This window comes from Danio rerio, chromosome 15 (assembly GCF_049306965.1).
Source record: "Danio rerio strain Tuebingen ecotype United States chromosome 15, GRCz12tu, whole genome shotgun sequence".
NCBI lineage: Eukaryota > Metazoa > Chordata > Actinopteri > Cypriniformes > Danionidae > Danio > Danio rerio.
In genome coordinates this window covers 3,753,403-3,780,919 of record NC_133190.1, presented here as the reverse complement: position 1 = coordinate 3,780,919, position 27,517 = coordinate 3,753,403, and the positions used below count along the sequence as shown (strand labels likewise).

At 37.0% G+C, this 27,517-nt stretch overlaps 1 protein-coding gene across 7 annotated transcripts; it reads right to left on the bottom strand.

Annotated features, from left to right (window-relative positions):
- Positions 1-99: 99 nt before the first annotated feature.
- nek3 (NIMA related kinase 3) lies at positions 100-27,119 on the bottom strand. Of its 7 annotated transcripts, none has more exons than XM_073924328.1 (14): positions 26,592-27,119; positions 17,365-17,458; positions 17,194-17,291; positions 14,840-14,923; positions 13,916-13,983; positions 13,689-13,775; positions 12,585-12,639; positions 11,734-11,934; positions 9,817-9,925; positions 9,565-9,735; positions 7,955-8,083; positions 6,144-6,225; positions 5,970-6,045; positions 100-3,432 (listed from the first exon to the last, which is right to left on the bottom strand). In XM_073924328.1, the coding sequence occupies exons 2-13, from the start codon at positions 17,444-17,446 to the stop codon at positions 5,976-5,978; spliced, it is 1,236 nt and encodes a 411-aa protein (XP_073780429.1). In that variant the 5' UTR covers positions 17,447-17,458; positions 26,592-27,119; the 3' UTR covers positions 100-3,432; positions 5,970-5,975. The 7 variants fall into 7 exon arrangements, with proteins under 7 accessions (XP_073780429.1, XP_073780424.1, XP_073780426.1 ...); XM_073924323.1 differs by lacking the exon at positions 26,592-27,119 and adding an exon at positions 19,085-19,424 and having other exon boundaries at positions 14,819-14,923; XM_073924325.1 differs by lacking the exon at positions 26,592-27,119 and adding an exon at positions 19,085-19,424.
- Positions 27,120-27,517: the final 398 nt, after the last annotated feature.

Genomic DNA, 27,517 nt, shown 5'->3' with positions numbered 1-27,517 from the left:
TGTAATTAATTATTGATTAAATGCTTATGATAAGCCGTTGTTTGTTTATGAAGTTTACGGCCCTTTGGCCGCCGGGAAGAAGGAGGCGGAGAACCGACGGAGTTTAAAAATGATTTATTAATAATAATGAGGGCAGCTCCTCACGGAGACTGCCATTTAAATCAAAACAAACGGACGGCAGCTCCTCGCGGAGACTGCCGTCAAACTGAAAGCAAAAGTAAAATAACATGCCCGGGCCCGGTCCTCTCTCGGCTTCCTCTGCCATCGGTCCTCCTTTTATGGTCCAGAGCTCCTTCCGTGGGATCCGAGGCAGGTGCGCACCGCACGTGTATCCACTCACGCGGTGGCCTCACCCCGTTCCCGCGGCTCTCGGCCACGCCCCCTCGCCACATACCCCCATCTCCCATCACAGGCCGGGGGCACCCTGTGGCTGTGCATACTCCGGGGGGGGTGGGGGGGTGGGGGGGGGGGGGGGGGGGTTTGGCGCCACAGCACCCGCGAGACCTATATGAGACGGGCCGAGAGAAAAGGAGATGGGAAAAAAAAAGGAGGAACGACAGAGTAGACCGAGAAAGGGGAGAGAGGAAAAAAAAAAAAAAATTGGGGTTCGGTTCTCCAGACACGCTGCCACTCGTTCCTCCACCAGCTGAGAGATGCGACGACGTGCTGGGAGCCCTGTGGAGGAATCTATCCACCCGTCCGTCTTCTGGCGTCCGGCGGCGGTTCTCCTGGCTGGCTGGCGGCATTTCTGGTCTCCTGCTCCGCTCCCGCTTCGGTGGATGGATGCAGGCTCTGGCATCATGGCGGATCGCGGCGACTCCCCCGGGTTCTGTGGGATGGCTCCCTTCAGCTCTTTCCCTTCCGGTGGTGAGCCCCGCGTCCCCTGCTCCTCCCCATGCTGGGAGACGGCAGCAGGCAGATCCTTTCCTCGCCAGCCTCAGGCCGCCCCGGCACTCTGGGCAGACGAACGGGTTTCTCCCCCACTCGGGTTAACTCCCGAACACTCGCCCCCTCTCTCAGCGGCGAGGGCATCTGGACAACGCGTCCCTTCTTCTCCCGGGCTTCGGCACCACTTTTAATGAAGTTTACGGCCCTTTGGCCGCCGGGAAGAAGGAGGCGGAGAACCGACGGAGTTTAAAATGATTTATTAATAATAATGAGGGCAGCTCCTCACGGAGACTGCCATTTAAATCAAAACAAACGGACGGCAGCTCCTCGCGGAGACTGCCGTCAAACTGAAAGCAAAAGTAAAATAACATGCCCGGGCCCGGTCCTCTCTCTTTGTAACTCCCTGAAGTTGAAGTCATCCCCTGAAGTTGAAGTCACATACGTTCCCTGTTTTGCAAAATTCTGTGCCTTTCTTTGATGTAAATCTTCTTTTGTCTCAGGTAGCTGTCTGGCACACAGAGCTGTCCACACAGCCAGTCTAACTCCTTCCGCCTTCAATAGGGATGCGTCACTCTCCAGGTTACTTGGGTCAATATAGAGCAGATAGTCCATGATGAAGTTAAAAAACGCCTGCTGTCTCATTCATTCTGCCATCAGGATCAGTCTTCTCAGTCCAAAACTACTTCAAGAGGCTGTCAAGCTCCCTCATCTTTTATCTCTTTTAAAGCATGGTGTCATCCCCTGAAGTTGAAGTCACATACGTTCCCTGTTTTGCAAAATTCTGTGCCTTTCTTTGATGTAAATCTTCTTTTGTCTCAGGTAGCTGTCTGGCACACAGAGCTGTCCACACAGCCAGTCTAGCTCCTTCCGTGGGATCCGAGGCAGGTGCGCACCGCACGTGTATCCACTCACGCGGTGGCCTCACCCCGTTCCCACGGCTCTCGGCCACGCCCCCTCGCCACAACCGGTAAATTTGTTCCGGAAATTTTCCAGCATTTCTGAGCAGTTCAGAAACGCTGGCTGAAACACTAGTGTGGACGCGGATCATTTTCATTCTAAAATGCCGTTTTAAAACTAAGGCCATGTCCACACTAATGCTTTTTCACTTGAAAATGCATATTTTTGTCTCCGTTTTGCCCTTCCGTCCACACTGAGACGCGTTTTTAGGAAACAAAAACATATATTTTTGAAAACGCTCTTTCAAAGTGAATAAATTTGAAAATGCTGTAGTGTAGACTGTGAAAACGGAGTCTTTCGAAAACGACATGTTTTTTTTTTGTCATGTGACACAGTCATGTTACCAATTTGATTACTTTAATTTCGTTGTGATTATGATTTTAGTGATGTCTTTACTGCTGTGAGGGTAAGCAGCTTCATCAGCAGGATACTGTTCATCTAAAGCGGTCCAGTATATCTCCAAGTGTACATTTTCACTCTCTTTTGCAACTTTGTATGCATGTGTTACTCGAAGCAGCAACTCTACTTCATTGTCAGTCCATTTAAAAAACTCTGGGCTTTTCCTTGACATTTTGCCGCAACGTTTCAAAGAGCCGGAAAGAAAATAAACGTCAGGCGGAAATGACGCGTGCCGAAGTGTCTTACGTTTCACACATGCGCAGTAAATGAAAGCATTTGTAGTCGTTTCAGTGTGGATGACAAAGTTTTGGAAAACGAATAGAGACGACAGTGTGGATGTGAAGCGTTTTTAGAGGAAAACTCAAATCAAATTCATCCAGATTAGTGTAGACATGGCCTAAAACGCACTAGTGTAAACGGAGCCTCAGTTATAGATGAATGTTGGACACTTGTAGCCACTAAATATCCAGTCTTCCACAAGTCAAAAGTAACTAAATGATGGCAGAACTTTAATTTCTGGATGAACAATCCCTTAGTGTTTGTGCTATTTGATAGACCGGTGACCTTTTGATGCTCTTCATTATTTTAAATGAGAACAAAACTGTTTGAAGTGCATTTCCTACCATGATAATCTAATATAATCCAACATAATCTAATCAAATTGAGTCACTGCAGCTAGAAATTGTCTGTTTTCACTATAACTCAGTCAATGACGTCTAAATGAAATGTAATAGACGGCATTGGCCATCATTTGACATCATAAATGAAGAGCAATGCTGCATGTATTTTAAGCTCATGTGAAAGAGAGAGAGAAAAAAAGATTGCCTCATGTGTCCCATGAGTAGCCAAACCCCACAGGAACAGGAGGTTTTCAGAATGAGTGTATGGGTCATTATCTTATAACAGTTCTTCCTTAAACATTTATCTGAGTCTCTCACCAGTCTCTTGCTTCGATTGAGGCGAATTGAAAAAATTAGACTTGGTCCCTGCGGCACTCTGTGTGGCTTCCAGATAAGGCTTGAACGCTGGCCCAGCATTTCCTCAATAACACAAGCGGGGGCATTTATCTGCGGCTCAACAGTCAGCCAGAGACCACTTGTAAATCAAGCTGGCAGCAAACTGACTGAAGCCTTGGCAGGAGTGTGGCAGCATTCCTTTCATGAGAGCCCTTAGCTGGAAATATTCAACCTGTAGACGCAGGTTTGAACAGGTTTTAGTTTTCAAACGGCAGGATTTGAGAACAATATTTCCACATATAATATCAGTGCTTACTGTATATGTGATACATGTAAACGTGGCACAGGCATATGTGTGCCGAAAGCCCAAAACACATTGTGTGGGTCAAAATCATTTACAGTTGAAGTTTAACAGAGCTGATGTTAAACAGAGCAAAGAATATTTCACAGTATTTCCTAAAATATTTTTTTTCTTCTGGAGAAAGACTTATTTGTTTTATTTCAGCTAGAATTAAAGCAGTTTTTATTTTATTTTTTTAACCATTTTAAAGTCAATATTATTAAACCCCTCAAGCTGTATTTGTTTTTGACAGTCCACAGAACAAACCATCATTATTAACCTAATTAACCTAATGAGCATCCATCCATCTATTCAACTTAATAGATGGAAACTGCAACAGAGCAATGTGGAATACAGAAAAAAATGGATTTGTACTACATCACTGCATTTGAGACAAAATATCCATCTACCTACCTTTTCATCACTCCATCTAGACTCAACAAAACTATAAACACAACACTTTTGTTTTGCTCCCATTTTTATAAGCTGAACTCAACAATCTAAAACATCTTCTATGAACACAGAAGGCCTTTATCTCTCAAATAGTGTCAGTCAAAAAAAAAAAAGTCTAAATCTGTGTTAAATGCTGAGATTAAAGAACATGATTATTGCACATGTAAGCCTTAGGCTGGCCACAATACAAGGCCATTCTATCCATCCATGCATCCATCCATCCATCCATCTCTCTCTTTGTGTCTATCTATCTATCTATCTATCTATCTATCTATCTATCTATCTATCTATCTATCTATCTATCTATCTATCTATCTATCTATCTATCTATCTATCTATCTATCTATCTATCATTCTGTCTATTAATCCATTCATCCTAATCCTTCCATCCATCCATCCATCCATCAATCTAATAATCCATCCATCTCTCGGTCTACCCATCCATCCATCTTTCCTTTTGTCTATCTATCTATCTATCTATCTATCTATCTATCTATCTATCTATCTATCTATCTATCTATCTATCTATCTATCTATCTATCTATCTATCTATCTATCTATCTATCTATCTATCTATCTATCTATCTATCTATCAATCCATCCTTATTCTTCTATCCATCCATCCATCTTTCTGTCCATCCATTCTGTAAATCTAATCAATAATAAAAACAACACTGATAAAACAACATATTATAAAGATGACCTCTAAAACTATATATATATATATATATATATATATATATATATATATATATATATATATATATATATATATATATATATATGTATGTTTTATTTATTTGTAGGATGCCAATCTGTGTCATGGTTATTACAGAACAAATTACTCTAAGAAAAGTATCTGTGGGGAAAACGCAAGTCAGTCATTGAAAGAGTTTCTTTTGAAGATATGAAGATGATAAATCTGAACATTGCAACATCTCTTGATGAGGTTGTAGGCTGTGGTTATTTCCGCAGGGTGAGAATTTAATCTAACCTGCAAGCTCCTGAATTTCCCTGCAACAGTTTTATCTGTATATTCTGTGTTCCACCTAGTGGCGAGAAAAAGAGACACACTTTCTCCACAATCAGCATTACAAATATATATTATATATCAAAATACTAAGTGTCCCTTTACGTTCTTTATACTTCAAAACACTAGAATTAACCCATAAGTCAGCAAGAAGTTCTTAAGCATTTAAAATATGACAATTTTAATTTTTTAAATAAGCAGTTGAATATTTACTCAAACATTCATTCATTCATTTCCTTCAGCTTAGTCTTAATTTCAGAGGTTGCCACAGCAGAATGAACCGTTAACTATTCCAGCATATGTTTTACACAGAAGATGCCCTTCTAGCCGCAACCCAGTGCTGGGAAACACCCATACACACTCATTCACACACATGCTCATCCACTATGGACAATTTAGTTTATTCAATACGCTTAAAGCGCATGTCATGTTGGCGTGGGTTTCTTCTATGTCCTCTGGTTTCCCCCACAGCCCAAACACATGCGCTATAGGTGAACTGACAAAATGAAAGCTAAACTGTGCTTAGTGTATGTGCGTGAATATGTTTTGTTTTGACTTGAAGTCAAATGTTACCCGCACATGTTTTCAACAGGTGACATTAATACAGCGTGCTTTTTTATTGTTTATTTAGTGACTCAACTTATCCGGCTTTAACATGCCATAGTCAAATACACTTTTCCAGAGTCTGACTTTGATTGATTTTTGTTAATAAACAAAGAAGTGCTGCCATGGACACCCTCACTATTACACATTACAAATGAGTTGCAGCAGTGTTGTGTAAAAACAGCACACGTTTGATCACACGTGAAGGGTTTACGTGAAAGTCAATACTTTTCAAGAACAATCCGAAATCACTCTGTTGTTACATTTTTATGATTTATTAAGAGTATTAGAAAGAGACTGATCAAACAGAAATAAAGTGGTGCGTACACATTTAATAACTCACATTATATTAGTCATGCTCATCAAGCGCTTTCTCTAGGTGGTTGATCCAGTCATGCGGACAATCCTCTTCAAAATCCCTGCAGTCAGGAAAGTAATGTGAGGATTCTGGGATATAATGGACTGGGTGGAGGTAAGAGACACAATTACTGGCAGAGAGAAAACAGCAGAAACTCACGTGTCTTCATCATCTGAACGCGGATCCAGTCTGCTGTAGTCTGGGATCATCTTTTCAGATCCGTCAACTCTATCTACATCACCTGAACACAAAACAGCCGGGTATGAGATAGATAGATGGATGAATGGATGGACGGAAGGTCAGCTCAGATAGATGGATGAACGGATGGACAGATATATAGATAGACAGTCAGCATTGATAGATAGATAGATAGATAGATAGATAGATAGATAGATAGATAGATAGATAGATAGATAGATAGATAGATAGATAGATAGGTAGATAGATAGATGAATATACAGTATATATATATATATATATATATATATATATATATATATATATATATATATATATATATTAGGGATGTAACGGTATCAGAATTTCACGTCTGCATCAATCTGAACAGTGTGCTGACAACACCGCTATTCAGTACGCGCGCGACAACACTGCTGATAAGAACTCGCGCGACAACACCGCTATTCAGTACACGCGCGACAACACAGCTGATAAGAACTCGCGTGACAACACCGCTATTCAGTACGCGCGCGGCAACAACACCCGCTTTAGAGTTTTCCAGCTCTTTTTCATCCCCGCTTCTAGCAGCACACTCCATTTCCGCATTACTGGATCTGTAGCGACAACAGACCACAAGGGATGATGGTCAAGCATGGGCTGATGGGAATTGTAGTTTTCGCTACCTCTCGTTCGCTTCATTCGCCTGAGCAAATTTTCTCAGAAGACCTATAGTTTTACCGAGTCATTCGACTACGGTAATATCGAAAAAAATTAATATTGCGGTATGACGGTATTTACAATACCGTTACATCCCCAATATATATATATATATATATATATATATATATATATATATATATATATACATACAGTATATATATATATATATATACAGTATATATATATATATATATATATATATATATATATATATATATATATATATATATATATATATGCATATATTTAACTATAATATAAAATATAACAATATATTTAATAATATCAATTAAAAAAATAAAATTAAAACCACACAGACGGGTTCAAAGGTCCTGAATTATTTACTTCAGTTATTCTTTACAACTGCAGAGTATTTAGCCCTTTTCTTCAGTAAAGGAACCTGACAGGACTACAGGAGATGGCAAAAACACTGCTGCTGCTTTGAATTAGACGTTCAACGCTTTGTGTTAGCCTTTTTAATTTAATAAGTTTGTATTTTTGGAGCTTTGGTGCATTTGATGAACAGTCTGAATATAACCAGATTCCAATCGTAAAAATTTATAGGTTTTATTTTTTATAATCACACTTAATAAAAACAGTCAGAAAAAACGATGATTGACATTCTCCATTTGTACTTGTCATTAGAGGGTGAAAGCCCCGCCCATTAGTGACAATCTCTCCTTCATTTGCATAGGATTGTTTTTAAATCTGCTGCTATGCTGACACCTAGGCATTTGTAGCTCCGCCCACTTTTGAAAAAACCACAATCTCATTTGAATTTAAAGTGACAGTCACCAAAATGGCATAATTTAGATCAAAACCTAAAAGGGGCAGTTTCAAAGAGTTATAAAACATTATATGTGAGGTATTATCTACTGAAACTTCACATACACACTCTAGGGACATCAGAGACTTATTTTAGATCTTGTAAAAAGGGGCATAAAAGGACCCCTTTAAGCCTGGCATTTTGCGTGTTGGTGTGTACGATCACGCCCTTTGTTTTGCATAATCATTATGGATAATTGCATAATAGCTACAGTTATTAATGTCAAGAAGTGTGTGTTCAGACTGACCGTCTCTGTGTATCGTGTATGTTTCAAAGCCAAAGCTGAGCTGTGCTTTCTCCAGGACACTCAGTAGTCTCTGTGGTGGATCTCTGTCCCACTGTTTCCTCACTCGTCTTTCCTGCGTCTCCACACACTCTGAAACACAAACAGAGTGGCATTTAATCCAACAGTTCTGTATAAATCATTTCAGAGTAACTGTATTTATTTATTATTTTATTGTGTATTTTGCAGAATAAAGCTGAGATCACACTAGAGTTTGAGCATGCAAAATTCTGTCGTATGACGCTATGAGAAGGGGCAGGATAAAACAACATGAACAGACATCGATAAAGTGAGCGATTACTCCATATTTAACATTCGCCTCACAGCAAAGAAGGTCGCTGGATCGAGCCTCAGCTGGGTCAGTTGGCATTTCTGTATGGAGTTTGCATGTTCTCGTGGGTTTCCTCCGTGTGCTCCGGTTTCCCCCACAGTCCAAACACATGGGCTATAGGTGAATTGGGTAAGCTACATTGTCCGTAGTGTATGTGTGTGAATGAGTGTGTATGGATGTTTCCAAGTGATAGGTTGCAGCTGTAAGGGCATCTAATGCATAAAACATATGCTGGATAAGTCGGCGGTTCATTCCACTGTGGCGTCCCCAGATTAATAAAGGACTACGCCAAGAAGAAAACAAATGAATGAATGAATTCCTCTGTGGTCAGTGTCCATTTCCATTTCTGGCTTCCCTAAGGGGAATGGGAAAACATATACTGCCACCTGCTGGTGCAGAAAGACAAGTCCTCTCACAGTTTTAAAGGTCTTTGTAAGTCTCTAGCCCCTTTCACACAGTGATACCGGTAAATATCCGGAAAATTTGAGCAAACAACTTTATCGGTAAATTCAAAAAAGTGCTGTTCACACAGGCGAGGACGTTACGGAATTTTTCTGGAAAAGAGCATTCACACATCCATCGCAAAATGCCGGTAAATTCTGAAATCATTAACCAGAAATGAGCTCTAAACAGCTGCGCTTGTGTTTGTAAATATTTGACTACATTACAAACTCTTTGGATGGATCAGTATTGAGTACAACTCCAATAAAAACATATAGAGGAACACTTTCGCATGTCGAGATGTGCATGATATGTGTGTGTGCTGGCGCTATGGGCGCTCACGGGCACACGCAAAGCTTGAAGGTAAACAAACAACAGATTATCATAAACATTTTATCGATAATTATTTACATAGTCAGCATTAAGAAGGAACATAGAAACGTTATCTGACTAACATCTAGCAGCTAAAGGTGTCTGGAAAAATATTCAAAGGCTTTTATTCTCATAAACCACGCGCACGTGAATGCGTCTGACTGTTCTGACTGGCTAAAGCAGGTGTATTACGTCAGCACGCTCTAGACGTGGACACGCTTATTACGGCAATCTTCCTTCTGCATTCACACAGCGCAGCATTCTGGCAAATTATCGGTAATATTAGAACTTCTCTTTCCGGAAAATAGCCAGAACGAATTTACCGGTATTTTCAAAAAGTGCCTGTTCACACATGCAACCTTTCCGGAAAATTGTCGGTAGTTTTCCGGAAAGGTCAGTATGTGTGAAAGGGGCATCTGTGTTACTGTACCAGAGATGAGGTCAGGCCGCTCTGCAGTTGCCGTGCTTCCAGTGGAAATGATGTCAGCATTTTCTAGGACCCCCAGCACAGTGTTACATGCTCCGACTGCCCACTTCTTACGGGATGCTGGATCATCACTGCTGCTGTTTTCACAGAGGGACTGTCCTGCATGAAATGCTCCTGCACACATCAATAAAACAGGCTGATTGACTACAGGTCAGGTTTGAATGAAAATGAGAAGAGCTTTAAGCAAACGTGTACCTTCAGCAGAGGAGGAGTTCAGTAAGCTCTTCTGTCCTAAAAACACGGCCACTTTCTCTCCTTCCTCTCTCCTCCAGTGCCGTGTTCGTTCTTGAAGCAGTTCCTGATTCTGTCCACAAAACGAAAAGAGAATATTTTAATCAGGGCTTTACATTAACACCCGCGGGTAGATTTCAGCTCTGGCGGGTTAGTCCACAGGTGTCAAACTCAGTTCCAAAAGGGCCGCAGCTCTGCACAGTTTAGTTCCAACTGTAATTAAACACACCTGATCAAACTAATTGAGTCCTTCAGGCTTGTTTGAAACCTACAGGTAAGTGTGTTGGAGCAGGGTTAGAACTAAACTGTGCAGGGCTTCGGCCCTTCAGGAATTGAGTTTGACACCCCTGGGTTAGACAGACACCTCCACTAGCCATTTTGGCTGGTTGGAAATCATTTTTAAATAGTAGTTTTCTTAAAATTAGGGTTCGACAATATGCATGGCCCAATATCCGTGCAAATGTGATCTATGAATCGAGAAGCAGCACGACTGACAAAAATAACTGTTCACACGAGCAAAAGAATGGTGAATACAGAATGAGAGTGAGATCACTCGCGTTAAAAAGCATGCGCGCACTCCCATTTACTTGCGCAAAGCTACCGTGCCTAGAGGAAGCGCAACGGGTGCAATTGGTTCCCTTTAAAAAATACTAGATAAAGAGCGATGATTTTGGTATTATTTTAATTGTTAAATATTCAGCATATACAAAAAAAAAATACAAATAAATACAAAAAAAAGTGATCATTAATTTTTTTGTACTTTTTTATTTATAAATAGAAATGTTTTTTTTTTTTTTAAATAAGACTTTTTCTGATTAAAAAAATAACCAAATAAACTTCTATTTCTCATCTCGCGCACATGGACCTGCTTGGAAAACACTGGAATACATCACACCCGGTCGGCCGGTCGCAGGAGTTCAATTATTTCAACAGATCCGCAGCTCAAATTGGATACGAATTTTCCACATACGGAGATGATCGTAACTTCACGCAGCTCCCAGACTACTCTCCATTGGAAATGAATGACTTACGGTCTGTCGCTTGTCGTTTGTCGTGTGCAGTGAAAAGGAGGCTTTAGTTTGAAGGTACCCAGAGTAAAACTTGGATTGCAAAAACAAAAATCTAAGGGTCAACGTACGGAATTTAAGGCTGCCATTGAGTATTTCCCCTTAATGATTCAAGTGTTCCCTTAAACGTAGCTGAGAAAGTCTGTAGTACCATTTCCCACTAACAATTTTAAGTGATCAAAATTACTTAAGGACTTCCATGCAACCGGGCACTGGACTGCATTCTCAAGGCTGATTTATACTTCTGCGTCAAGCACACGCGTTTGCTATGGAGCAGCCTACGCATTGACGCAAAGCCCTACGCCGAGGCTGTCGGCATCGCTGACGTGCACCTCTCAAAAATGTAACTACACGTCGCAAAGATGCGTAGCGCAAGCTCTGTGATTGGTCGGCTTGGTGGCGCTGACGAGTCTGGGCGGGACCGAGAGCCGTGCGAGTGGCGCGAGCCCGATGGAGCGATTGTTTACAAGTGTGGAGTCCCGTGAAGGAAAGTTTTGTTTTGTGTTTACGTCATAGTTAAAGTTGTTGCATGTCTGCCGGTTCCTGCCTCAAAATGAGCGAGTTTGAGCCGCTTGTACATCCAAAAAGCGTTCAGAAAAAACAAAACAGCAGCGAAGAAACTCGACACAGAGGAACATTAACACCTCACTGCCCACTAGTGTTTAGGAAGTGTTAATGCAGACCAACAGAATCAGCGCGCAGAAGTATAAATGCACAGCTACGCGCGTTGCATGCGGCGTGGGTCACGCCGGTCACTTGACGCAGAAGTATAAACCAGGCTTAACTCTCATTTATTTGTAGGTGTTTGAAATACCTCAAGTGTAAGGTGTTTGTGCAGCAGTCGGGACACGCGGTGGGAGCTCAGGATGGTGTGGATAGAGGGTCTGTCTTTAGGGTTGGTCTTGAACATGTGTTTGATGAGGTAGTGCAGCTCATAAGGGAAATGACTTGGTAAAGGAGCGTATGACCCTCGACAGACCTGCAGGATCAGACTCTTCCAGCTCCGTGCCTGAAACTGAGCAAAGAAACACCTGCGGTAAAACTAAATCTGAAAGGGTTACATTAGGTGGCCAAAAACACAACGTAATAGACTACAACTTTCTACACTGATGTACTAGTCAGATGTTTGGGTTTTTATTTTGCTGTAATGAAGAAAGCTATTCCAAGAGTGGATTTATTTGATCAAAAATACAACCCCAGTAACAATGTGAAATGGTATTTACATTTAAGAATGCTTACAGACCTCATTTAATTCAGTTATGAAAGCAGCAATAGTACTTGGGTGCACACCAAAAGCAGACCAAATACAAAGATCTATTGAAAGAATTGGTCTCGATTTTAAACGAAACCTATAGCGTTTACTTTGTTTGTGGTGAGAATGTGAACTGACCTCTAATTGACCCAGATGCAAAATGTACTACGCTTTTTTGGAGTAAACCAGCTGCCGTAGTCAGCTGTGACATACAATCTGGGATGAGAAAAAGCTTTTGGACAGTTCATCACAATTATGGCAAGTCACGGACAAATGTGGAGTTGTGAGAATTCTCCAGTCCAAGATATAATGATTTGACAGAAAATTTCACTTTTCTGTGTTTTTAATCAAATAAATGCAGTTTTCTTGATCACTGTAACAATAATATCAAGAGGATGTTAAGAGGAACATACCGGGTGTTGGAGGGTGCAAAGTTCATACAAAACACAGCCCAGCGACCAGACGTCACTGTAATACAAATATATATATATATATTCTACATTAGAGGAGATCTTATATATATATATATATATATATATATATATATATATATATATATATATATACATTAGTTGAAGTCAGAATTATTAGCGCCCCTTTGATTTTCTTTTTTTAATATTTCCCAAATGATGTTTAACAGAGCAAGGAAATTTTCACAGCATGTTTGATAATATTTTATCTTCTGGAGAAAGTCTTTTTTGTTTTATTTTGGCAAGAAATAAGGCAGTTTTAATTTTTTTAAGAACCATTTTAGGGTCAATATTATTAGCCCCTTTAAGCCATGTAATTTTTTTTTACCTAATTAACCTAGTTAAGCCTCTAAATGTCACTTTAAGCTGATTAAAGGTGTCTTGAAAAATAAGTCAAATATTATTTATTGTCATCATGGCAAAGATGAAATAAATCAGTAATTAGCAATGAGTTATTCAAACTATTATGAGTAAAAACGTGTTAAACAGAAATTGTGTGTGTATGTATATATATATATATATATATATATATATATATATATATATATATATATATATATATATATATATATTCAGAATTAATAAAATACTCCAATTTTAATTTAAAATGCCTGTGTGTCAGCATAGTGGCAGATTCAAAAACTAAACTGATATCTTATGCTAATTAGAGGGAGATTGTCACTAGTAGGCGTGGCTTTCCCTCTCTGATGACACATACAATGAGAGAATATCAATCAAAGTGTTTCTGCAGTTTTATCAAGTGTGATTATAAAAAAATAAAATTAATACATTTTTACAATTAGAAGCTGGTTATATTTCTAGATATTTGGTATATATTTTTGCATAATAGGTCCCTTTTAAATTTATTTAATACTTCCCTTATTGTCATATTTGTATGGTTTGTACAATATATGTCTGTCTATTTTATATACACTGTAATTGCTTTGTTGTTATTGCAATAAAAATAAACACGTATATCAGTCTAAATATCATCTCAAATGGAAATATGGTGTCAAACTGAGACAGCTATTATGTGGAAAGTTGTACCTTTTATTGTTGTAAGGTTTGTTATCCCATATCTCTGGAGAAACATAATACGGGGTGCCCACATATGTCTGAGCGTATGCTTTTGCACTGCAGAAATGCATTCAGAAATAACACACATCAAAACTCACATTATAGACATAAATAAATTGTAAAAATAGAATAAAACAAGGATAAATACATGAATGAGCACTGTATTATTAAGACTATTAATGCTAGCTTCTGGTTACCTGTTGAGAGAGCAAGCAGAGCCGAAATCCCCCACCTTCACTGTTCCACTGTCTGTCAAGAAAATGTTCTGCGGTGGAAACCAAAGGGAAAGTGTTGATATTCATAACATGCTAATAATTCACCAGAATTTCCATCATGACTCTTCAAGGGAAGATATTTGATTGACAGGTCTACAGATGAATAACAAAGTGAACCTACATTATATAAGATTAAAAATCTAGTAGGGTAATTAGGTATAAGCGATATTAAGAATATTAACGTATTAGTAGTGTAGCAATATTTGAAGTAATAATATTAAAAATAAGTTAATAATAATATTGCTGCTAACTAAATAAAATAAATAAATAAATATTCATTTAATTATTTTTATATATTTATCCATTTATTTAATAAATTATTAATTAATTATTTTAATAAAAAATTAAATGTATTAATTTTGAAAATTTATTTAATCTTTTAAAATTACATATATTGAACTGCATTTTTGTAACTAACTAAAAAATAAAATAAATAAAATAATTTAATTTAATTTAAATAAATAGCAAATTTAGTTTATTAAAAATAATTTATTTATTTAACTGTATTTTGTAACTAATTAAAAATAAAATAAAGATATAATATAATAAAATTATTTTAGTTTTTTATCTAAGTAAAATTAATAATTAATAAAAACTTTAAAAATTATTTAAAAAAATAAAATTTCTAAAATAGAAAACTTACTGCACAAAAGATAATATAAAATAATATATTGTATAATATAGATAAAATTAAACAAAATACTGCAAATACATATTACAATTTGGCTTCCTTTGTTTTGCACAACTATTATTATTTTATTTTATTATTATTTTATTTATGAAATTTATTTATTATTAACATTATTAAAACAATGAAGTAATTACCAGACATCCATAAGCACGTACTTTTGACTTTAAATCCCTGTGCAGTACTCGCTTGTCGTGAATGTGTTTGGTGCCTAGACACATCTGTGCGAACCACTTAAGGATCTACAACAGAGAGAAACACAAGAGCAAATGTACTGATTATTATTGATGGATTACAAATTCAGGTCAGAACTCATAAATATGAAATGTACACGGTAAAGCCGATGCTAAACTAGCACCACACTTCACCCTAAATACTACTAAAACAAACAAACAAATAAATAAATAAAATATTCATATTTATTATTGTAAGAAAAACAACAGAATGGGATTTTTATTTAATCTGCTGTGATCTAATTGATCTAATCTTAATCTATATAATCTAAACTTAAGGCAATTCAACACATTGTTTTAACAAATTTTAATATGTTTAATTTATATGTAGGCTTCTTTATTCTTTTTTTGTCTTTAAATTTTTTTTTATTTTACTTTTATACTCCACACAACATAAAATTCACAAAATTAACACTCAGGAAAATAATGTAAACAAATTTTAATAAAAATAATAACAAAACAAAAATTATAATATAACTATTCATTTTTAATTTTTCCTTTACATGCTCTCCAAATACTGTAAAAATCTTCCCCATTTCTGATTGAAAGTATGGGTGGAGTCCTGAAGCCTTGCTAACATGCACTCATATAATGCAGTAGAAGGCATCAGCTCAATCCAATCCTTAAAAGAGGGAGTATCTGAGTTCTTTCAATTTCACAGCACCAGTCTCACAGCTATAATAGACTAGTACAGCCTGTGTTTAAATATTCCCTTCTGTAGAGTGGACGTATCACCAAGAAGACAAACTTATGGGGAATAAGGTAAAGGTTGTCCCAGCCATTTCTCAAGGTTTTGAATAACTCTTGTCCAGAATGGAGCCACCAAATGACAGTTCCACATGTAAAACGGTGCCCACAGAAAGACTTATTTTTCATTAATCCTAGCCTAAGCAGTCTTACTGGATTTTATAAGTTTTTATAAACTACTTTTACATTCATTTTCGTTCATTTGAAATGCTTCATTGATTGTTTTTTACTATATTCTTATTATGGTATAATGAATATAATAATTATTATATTTAATTATATAAATATTATAATAAATTATAATGATATACAGTACCTTTTACTTTAATTAATGTATTTATAAAACATTAATAAATGATTCAATTGTTAGCACTATGTAATAGAAAATAAATAAATAATATGTAAATAAATAATAAATATATAATTATAAAATTTTATTTTAATTATTGTATTTATAAAAACGTTAATAAATGATTAAATTGATAGAATTATGTAAAAGAAAATAAATAAATACATGAATAAATATTTAATATATTATAATTATTTTCATTATTATTATTATAACATTTTATTTTAATTATTGTATTTATAAAAACATTAATAAATTATTAAATTGTTAGAATTATGTAATAGAAAATAATACATAAATAAATATTTGATATAGTATTATTATTATTGTAACATTTTATTTTAACTATTGTATTTATAAAAACATTAATAAATGATTAAATTGTTAGAATTATGTAATAGAAAATAAATTAATACAAAAATAAATATTTAATATACTATTATTATTATTATTATTATAACATTTTATTTTAATTATCGTATTTATAAAAACATTAATAAATTATTAAATTGTTAGAATTATGTAATAGAAAATGAATACATAAATAAATATTTAATATATTATTATTATTATTGTAAAATTTTATTTTAATTATTGTATTTATAAAAACATTAATAAATGATTAAATTGTTAGAAATATGTAATAGAAAATAAATAAATAAATACATAAATAAATATTTAATATATTAATATTATTATTATTATTATTATAACATTTAATTTTAATTATTGTATTTATTAAAAAAGCACCACGTAGTAGAAAATAAATAAGTACAATGATATTTAATCATATAAATAAACCTATGATATATAATTATAATATATAACTATATTTATTGTTTCTTAAATACATTAATCTTATATCCCAAATAATTTAACAATCATTGCAGCCGCGTATCAGCTCCACGTGCCTTGTAGTAAAACCATGTAAAGCAGGGGTCACCAATATCGGTCCTGAAGGGCCGGTGTCCCTGCAGGGTTTAGCTTCAACTTGCCTCAACACACCTGCCTGGGTGATACCTAGTGAGACCTTGATTAGCTTGATCAGGTGTGTTTGATTAGGGTTGGAGCTAAAAATCTGCAGGACACCGGCCCTCCAGGAACAAGTTTGGTGACCCCTGATGTAAAGTATACACCAGATTAACTAAAAGACTAAATCTGAGAGCAGGATGACTGTGATTACCTGTTCCTCAGAGAACAGCAGTCGGTTCTGCTGTCGTATCCTTTGCATTAGATCTCCACCACTGCAGAACTCCATCACGATGTACAGATGACCGTCAGCTGAAGAAACACAGAAACACGACCTGTCATACTTCTGATCTCCAGCATTCAGTCATTCACACTACAGACAAACCTTCAAACGAGTCTCTGAAGGCCACGATGTTGGGATGCTTCATTTTGGACAGAAGAACAGCTTCACTTCTGCTCTTCTTCATCCCAGACTCTGCCTAAAATAAAAGCATGAGGGAAAAATCATCCACTGAGGACTTCTTTTACGTGACTCTGGACCACAAAACCAGTCGTGCGGGTCTTTTTTTTATACATTAAGTGACCTGAGAGCTGAATAAATAAGCTTTCCATTGGTGTAAGGTTTATTTATTTGGGTAAAGTTGGCTTTAAGTTCACTCTGACTTGCATAGACTTAATCGACATAGATACACCCACAATAACATCCCTACCAATTGTGCCATAGGGGAAAACACATGATTGTTTTTCAATTTTCTTTTCGGCTTAGTCCCTTTATTAATCTGGGGTCGCCACCGTGGAATGAACCGCCAACTTATCCAGCATATGTTTTACGCAGCGGATGCCCTTCCAGCTGCAACCCAACACTGGGAAACCCCCATACACTCACATTCACACACATCCACTACGGACAAATTAGCCGACCCAACTCACCTATACCACATGTCTTCGGACTGTGGGGGAAACCGGAGCATTACTAACACAAGGACAGGGTTCATACACATTTTAATTACCAAAATTCGACGACTTTTCCATGATTTTCCCAAGACTTTCAAGTCTATTTTCATGATGGACGAGGACAAGCTTTGTTTGAGCCCGGGTCGACCATGGCTCATTATTATATGTAATGTTATAAATATTTACGCTGTGAAAGATCTCTCAGCTGTGTATTTTAAACATGGTGGCTCTTTTGTTTTCATTCTGACTTGTTGCGTAAGCGAATGACGTATCTCTGCACACCAATAGCGTTTGGTTCCCCTTCAAAAGGGTGCTGAAAAAGTGGTAAGCTACGGTTCAGTTGCTAATGCTTTTTGACAGCGGAAACAGACATAAAAGCGTACCAAACCGAACCGTACCGTACCGTACCACCCAGTGAAAACGGCCCATAGTAGTTAGATAAACTCAAAAGGTTTGTTTGCCCTCAAACGGTTTAAGTTGGCTTAACTTAATGGGTTTTACAGTACTCAGTTAGTTTGAGTTCTCTTCATTTATTGGATTTTACCCCTTTCAATAGGCTGTCCTTTGTCTTAAAAAGAAATGAAATGTTTCACATAACTGCCTACATGACTTTTCATATGGAGAAAGTCCTGTCTTTTAGTTTGACTGGACATATTATTATTATTAATATTATTATTGCAGAATAAACCTCCTTTGACCAACAATGACTCCCCTAAATAATCTACTTAGTTAATCCTTTGAATGTCACTTTAAACTGAATACTATCTTGCAAGACTATCTTGACTAGAATATTATTATGTACTGTCATCATGGTAAAGACAAAACTAATATTATATATATATATATATATATATATATATATATATATATATAATTTTAAACATATATAATGTTTTTAAAATTACGTTTAAAAATGTGTTGGAAAAACATCTCTGTTAAACAGCACTTGGGAAATAGATTTCAAACTATATATTATAATATTTCAAATTATAATAATTTTTGCCTTAAATATTTTCATTCCCCACAAACATCTTCCTCCCTCTCTCTGTCTGTTGTGTGTGAGTGCCTCGCTCATGAACAGAGACAAACAGGAGCATACAGTAAAGGCTGCTTTTGTGCTCCAGGGTCACATTACAATTTAATGTCGTTACCTTTGGCAGTCGTATTTCCTTCATAACATAGTGTTTCTCCTCATGTATCGGCTGAACCAACAGAGCTCGACCGAAAGATCCTTCACCAATAACTCTCACCACTGAATATTGATCCATGATATCAACTTCCGACACGGGATAATGCTCCTATTACTCAACGTAGAGGAGCAGAAATACATAACAATATAGCGCTATTATTTACAGGAACTTACAACTGAATTGCAAGTCTTTTATCTGTAATTGTTGAGTAGCTTTAAACTGAATAAATTATGTTTTTGCTTATGACTGCACTGTTGCCATAAAATTTCAGGTAGAGACGCGACGCGACAGTATCACTTCCGTATTTACATGACGTAGCGACGATGACGCCTCTGACCTGTGGCGTGGACTGCACAGATTTCTTTTCCCTTTGTTGATATTTTGTGTACATATATTGTTTAAATGTCTATTCTTATTCTATCAGCATAAAAACAAAAAAAATTATTCATTTCTTTGGATGCTTTATTTGTTTGTTTGTTTGTTTGAAAAAGCAACTTTATACATTTCTCGTATAAATAAATAAATACATAAATACATAAATAAATAAATAAATAAATAAATAAATAAATAAATAAATAAATAAATAAATAAATAAATAAATAAATAAGAAAAAATATATACATTTCTATCAGGCTTTAACTAATTTTAACTATTATTTCTCTTATAAATTATAAAAAATGCCGTTCACTATTTATATTTATTAAATAAATTATAAATCAATAGTTAAGGGACTATGCCAAAAAAAAAAAAAAAAAAAAAAATTAACGAATGAAATCAATAGCCCGAGATAATAAAAAAGTTAAACAGGTACAACCTAAACACATTAAATATTTGTTTAAGAATATATTTACTAATATGGAGGACGAAACTTGCAAAAACAATAAATAAATAAATACGCAAATAAACAAAAAAAGAGTAAAATCTATAAATCCCGGCATAAATAAAACAATAAACAAATACGCAAATAAATAAATAAATATTAAAATTCTCTAATTCCTACATAAATAAATGCATTAATTAATAAACAGCCTCTCATTTGCATGTTGAGCTCAGTAAGAGTAAATACGAAATACGTTTAAAAATACGTTTGAAGGGGGGCAGGAAAATATTAATTGTTTTATTTATGCAGGAATTTGTGGATTTATTTATTCATTCGTTTGTTTATTTGCGTATTCATTTTTTAAATGTTTTTGCGGGTTTCGTCCTCAACAAAGATTATAGAATACAATAATTAAAAATAACAACAATAAAAATGTATATTAAAGCGACTTTTGTATCAATAAAACATATTAAAAACGTGTGTTTATCCCATTTTATTGACTATTGTTAACTATTTTATTGATTACTTCCTGTCATTTTTTAGATTCCATTTCACATTTCTATTTGATTTGTCATTTGAGAGGACTTTTATAATTAAGATCGTAGTTATATATATATATATATATATATATATATATATATATATATATATATATATATATATATATATATATATATATATATATYATYATTATTATTATTATTATTATTATTATTATTATTATTATTATTATTATTATTTTATAGAATAAACGGAGAATTCGGTTTGTGAGCCTTGAAGCGCCCTCTAGAGGTCAACAGTTAAACCTGCCATTGCTGTACTCAAGTTAACCTCTAGATGACAGGAGAGGCTTTAGTAAATATCAAAGACGAGTTTTTAAATAGTTAAAAATATATGATGTGTCTTGTTTAATCATTTTTTTACAGTATATGGTTTAATCAGCAGTCACTTCTATGTTCAAAAGCTCAGCGAGTGACAAAATAAGCTTTATGAGCACAGATGCTTCATATAAAGCCTTTAGCATTTCCTAGCATCAGTACTGAATCAACAACAACTGACACATAGTGTAAGACTGTTGAGGTAAAATAGTTTTTTATTCACCCATTCATTTCTTTTTTTAAAAAGTGAACTTGTCTTATATTATATTATCCATATACTATTTAAAACCAGCTAAAACCAACTTGATCTGCATATTGAGCCTGGTTTAAGCTGGACATAGCTGGTGTTGCTGGGCTCCCAGCCTGGCTAAGCTGGTTTTAGCTGGGCATTTCCCAGCCTGACCAGCTAAGACGAGGCTGGAAATGGCTGGAAACCAGCCTGGAAATGGCCAAAACCCCTCTAAAACCAAGCTGGTCGACCAGCTAAAACTAGCCAACCATCGTAGGCAGGTTTAAGCTAGATTTTCCAGCAGGGATACTTTAAATATTCTATCTGAAATCAAAGTAGGCCTAAATATGACTTCAAAGCACTATTTATTTGTGACCATGAACAATGTTGTACTTTGGTAGTCATTGGCTGCTAATATGATTTCACTATTTAGAATTTGCAAAGAATAATAAGCTAGTATTACTAAATACTAAACTAAAACTAAACTTAAAATTTGTGGTACTAAACAAATTAAGTAGTTAACCTAGTAGGTTAAAACCTTTGCTATATATATATATATATATATATATATATATATATATATATATATATATATATATATATATATATATATATATATATATATATAAATAAATGTTTATTTTTTTTACTTCTTTATTTTATTTATCATTTATGTTAATATTGTGTAGTATAGTGTATATATATATATATATATATGGCGACGCAGTGGTCGCTGGTTCGAGCCTCAGCTCAGATGGCGTTTCTATGTGGAGTTTGCATGTTCACCCTGCGTTCGTGTGGGTTTCCTCCGGGTGCTCCGGTTTCCCCCATAGTCCAAAGCCATGCAGTACAGGTGAATTGGGTAGACTAAATTTGTCCGTAGTGTATGAATGTGAGTAACTGTTTATGGATGTTTCCCAGAGATGGGTTGCAGCTGGAAGGGCATCCGTTGCGTAAAACACATGCTGGATAAGTTGGCAGTTCATTCGGCTGTGGCGACCCCAGATTAATAAAGGAACTAAGCTGAAAAGAAAAACAATGAATGAATATGAATATATATATATATATATATATATATATATATATATATATATATATATATATATATATATATATATTTAAGAATATTCCAATTGTCACAATCAATTTATTTATTTATTATTTCTGATTTATATTCATACAATATAAAGATGCAATGAATTTGACAAAAAAACGAACCTGACGAGCGCTAATGAAAGCATCAAGATAATGACTGTAAACACCTTCTCTTAAAATATGTACATGATGAAAGCATGCATGCAGAGGAAAGAGCTTTATTAATATTTAATGAAAAAATAGATCCCCACAGCGAACATAAAGAAATATGAATTCCCCGCGTTGTGAAATGAGCTGCTGCATTCTTCACTTAACCCCTGATTTCCATTTGGCTGAACCTCGTCCAGACGCACATTTATTTTATGGTTTTTGCGATAGACTGCTCATTACCGCACGCCGTTAATGTCAGCGGCCGGCCATTAGTTTACCGGCCGTACTGGAGGGAAATAGGGCTCTGGATTTAAATGGAGTGATTAGTCATTTTCAGCTTTAGTGAACATGTCTAAATGAGAACACTGAAGTCTGATCACATAAAGGGTCTTATCATACACCTGGCGCAATAGGGCGCAAGACATGCTTGGCACGATATGATGCTATTTTCAGACCAGTGCAACCCTAATTTTCACATTTTGCGTCACATTGTTTAAATAGCAAATCCATTTGCGCCACTTTGTGGACTCATGGGTGTGCTGGTCTGAAATAGAGGTATGTAACGCCCCATTCACACGAGGCGTCAGCTTCAATGCTTCCCATTTACTTTGAATGGGTGACATCATTGCCGAACTGCATTGTGGATCCGTCAGCGCCACTTCAGAGGCGTTGCTCGCTGCAGAAGACCAGCTCAACTTTTCAAGGGCCGACGGAAGCGTCAGCCATTCAGATCACTGTATGCAAATACACCAGCTAGACAGTGGCCAATAGCTGACTGAATTTCACTGGCTGACGCTTCTATCCGCTTGTTAAGTGGTGACGTGTTGGTGACGTATGTAATACTGTTTCCGGGTCCAAGCCGCCACTCATTTGAGTGGAAGAATCATTCGTTTATGATCACGTTTTATTCCTATCACACATTAAAGTTAATTTTATATAGAATCATAGTGTACGCAACAATCTCTGAGCTTGCTGCATAACAAATACCAAAAATTTAACAATTTTTAAAAAAATAATCACTTTCTGGCCATCGGATATTAGGCATGGACATATATATTGCGATCGTGATTTTCGAAAGCATTAAATTGCTTTGTAAACGTTTATTATTACCATTTGATGAGTCTCCCTTATACAGTTTGATTGAGCGCTTGGACCCGGACGTCACACTTAACATGCGGATATTATATCTCTAACACCTTTGTACGTTTTAAGTGTTAACTAAATTTAATTCGGTACTAATTGTCGATCTTTAATGTACCAATAAAGTTGCTTTAGGTTCGAGCCTGTACTTTTCGAAAAGGTAAGCACCCCAGTGACAGCTTTTCTACCTTTATTTGTGGGAGTGCTTAACAGCAGACTGAGGTTTAAATCTTGAGAGGGTTTTGAAAGGTCAAAATATGGAAAAATGTCAGAAAATGTAAAATACATTCACATGCAGTCGGCAGATTTTCTCATTGTTGTTATATTTGCACGCAAAATCATTATATATTATTAATCATTACATATTATATTATTCAATTATCCATTTTCCTTTGCCTTAGTTGCTGATTTATCAAGGGTTGCCACAGCAGAATGAACCGCCAACTCATTCATTAATTTTCTTGTCAGCTTAGTCCCTTTATTAATCCGGGGTCGCCACAACGGAATGAACCGCCAACTTATCCAGCAAGTTTTTACGCAGCAGATGCCCTTCCAGCCGCAACCCATCTCTGGGAAACATCCACACACACACACACTCATACACTATGGACAATTTAGCCTACACAATTCACCTGTAGTGAATGTCTTTGGACTGTGGGGGAAACCGGAGCACCCGGAGGAAACCCACGCGAATGCAGGGAGAACATGCAAACTCCACACAGAAACGCCAACTAAGCCGAGGCTCGAACCAGCGACCCAGCGACCACTACTTCGCTGAATCGTCAACTACTCTGGCATATGTTTTACACAGCAAGGAATGATTAAAATATTACATTATATTAGATTATAGGGCGACATAGTGGCTCAGTGGTTAGCACTGTCACCTCACAGCAAGAAAGTCGCTGGTTCGAGCCCTGGCTAGGTCAGTTGGCATGTTCTTTAACAGTCCAAACACATGCACTATAGTTGAATTAAAAAAACTAAATTGTCCATAGTGTATGTGGTTGTTTGAGTGTGTATGGATGCTTCCCAGTACTGGGTTGCAGCTAGAATTATATCCGCTGTGTAAATCATATGCTGGATAAGTTGGCAGGTCATTCCTCTGTGGCGACCCCTGATTAATAAAGGGACTAAGCTGAAAAGTAAATGAATGAAAACGTAGACAGTGCCCTCTAGTGGATTTGTCGTTTGAAACGTACAACGAAACATACCCGGAGAAGCATATTTTACATTTCGCTAAAATTTTGCACGAGTAACCGATTTCCAATGAGACTAGGCTGCATTTTTTATTCATTACCTAATGGTCCATGCTAATGTGCCGGTCATAAAAAAATACTTTGAGCATCCAGGAAGATTTTACTGGCACACATTGTAGACTAATGCATAACACTGAATCAAACGTCTCCAGATTACACAAAGTACAGCTGACATTTACAGCTGACCTTTCACTAATCTCCAAAAACCAAGAGGTATTTAATCCAAAGACAAATGTGAAATCTGAACTTTGGCCAAACGATGATATGCACGCCTTTTCAAATGTTTTATGCGCAAACAAGATTTATGGCAAACAGCATCGTCCTCCTTCAGGGAGCAGTTTAAGGCTTTATAGGTGTCATGAAAGCACGTGTCCAGCCTGAAGCAGAGCAGCCTTTAAACCTGATGTCTTTCGTCATCATGTCTTTCCGTCTTTCGGATGAGACGTTAAACCGAGGTCCCGACTCTCTGTGGTCGTTAAAATTCCCAGGATGTCCTTCGAAAAAGAGTAGGGGTTTAACCCCGGCATCCTGGCCAAATCTGCCCACTGGCCTCTGTCCATCATTGCCTCCTAACCCTCCCCATATCATGATTGGCATATCATCACTCTGTCTCCTCTCCACCAATCAGCTGGTGTGTGGTGTGCGGTCTGGCGCAAAATGGCTGCCGTCGCGTCATCCAGGTGGATGCTGCACACTGGTGGTGGATGAGGAGATTCCCCCCCCCATTGTGTAAAGCGCTTTGAGTGCCCAGAAAAGCGCTATATAAATGTAACGAATTATTATTATTATTATTATTATTATTATGATGTGTGCATTTTCTACGAGTGCTACCTTCATGTGCTGATATATGGCTGTTATAGAACATCGCGAGTTTGCATGATATTCTGCTTTCTAGATGCAGTGGTGGATTGTAATTAGTTTTACTTCACGTCTGTACTTAAGTAAATTTTAGAAAAGTATGACTTGTACTTTACTACATTGATAAACAAAATTAATAAACTAATAATGTTGTAGGCAGTGGCACAGGTAGTGCTGTCGCCTAACAGCAAGAAGGTCGCTGGGTTGCTGGTCGAACCTCGGCTCAGTTGCCGTTTCTGTGTGGAGTTTGCATGTTCTCCCTGCCTTCGCGTGGGTTTCCTCCGGGTGCTCCGCTTTCCCCCACAGTCCAAAGACATGCGGTACAGGTGAAGTGGGTAGGCTAAATTGTCCGTAGTTTATGAGTGTGTGTGTGTGTGAATGTGTGTGTGGATGTTTACCAGAGATGGGTTGCGGCTGAAAGGGCATCCGCTGCGTAAAAACTTGCTGGATGAGTTGGCGGTTCATTCCGCTGTGGCGACCCCAGATTAATAAAGGGACTAAGCCGACGAGAAAATGAATGAATGGATGAATAATAATGGTGTACATTAACTTCTCATGGAAATTTTCCATCTAATTCAAAACACATGCGTACGCCGATGAGTTTGTTCTTGAGCTCGTTCTTCTGTTAGTTTATTTGCAGTGGCGTAGCGCAAAATGCTGAGGCCCCCCTGCAGGGATCGCTGACTGGGCCCCCTGATGAAGTGGGGGGAATACGTCATACGTCAATTTGCATATCACTTACGTCATCACGTTCTACCGTTTCTGTTTGTTTAACAGCATATGGTTAATAAAGGGGTATTTATAATTGCACTACACTTTATATAAGCATGTTTATTTAACTAAATTTATTGCTGTTTGAATACAGTATGTCATTATAGATGTGTAGTGAATGTGCCGTAATCTCTCTCATGTAATAAACTCAGACAAGTTCAGAAACTGTCACTAAAATATCTGTGATTGTGAACAAGAAAAGAATAAACGGTCCAATTAAATTGTTAAAACAAAGTAGAAGTAGATCGGTTTGACTGTACAAGGGAAATACCTTCACACTGCCTGTGCTAAATCATTTGTCGTCGGTACGCAGAGGCGTGATCTGCTCTCGGGCTGCAGGTGGGAGAGGCTGCTGTAGAGGACTGACTGGGCCGCCTGTCAGTGCTGTGAGGCGGGGGAGGGGCCGGCGGCATCACACGCAGCTCGTTAAGAAGAGTAGGGACGGTACAGTATGGACAAATGACAGTCTAAAAAAAATCTCCAATAACACACAAAAAAGTCGCTAGATTTGTCGCTAGGGGGGTCTGAAAAGTCGCTAAATCTAGTGACAAAGACGCTAAGTTGGCAACATTGGCGGCAAGCAATCGCAATGAAGTAGTCCACCGCTTGAAAGGTGTTTAGAGAACACAGACCTGTGAACTTTGGTTCCGAGTTCCGACCACAGTTGTTCCCAAGAGTTTATTGAAAATCACGACGACGCGGGGCCCCCTAATCACGCGGGGCCCCCCCCGCGGTGCGTGCCCTGCGGGCCCGTCCGCTACGCCACTGTTTATTTGGAGTGTTCTAAATGAGCACCCGCAATCAAGGGGTTAGTAATTAGCATAATACACGCCCAAACCAGTTCCATATAAGGGCATTCTGCAATGTGGTGCTTATCTAGAGAAAATTATAAGAAGACAAATTATGAATTAAAGACAGACAATTATGGCATCAAAACAAGACAAAGTAAAATGGTGATGAAGGTTTTGATGTTGGGTGTGGATCAAACTTTTACACGCTTTGCTGACTTTAGAAAAGACTCTTCAAAAGAACAGAGCACTGCACTTTTTATTTTGCTCGCCAACCACACTGTATAAAGGGGCTTCATGCTGGAGCACGTGACGTCGGGTGTTTTTTTTTTTGTACAGAGATGACTTCCTTACTGCAGTCACACAGAGGCCTCCATCAAAACACAAGTCGCAGGAGGTGGTTAGAACG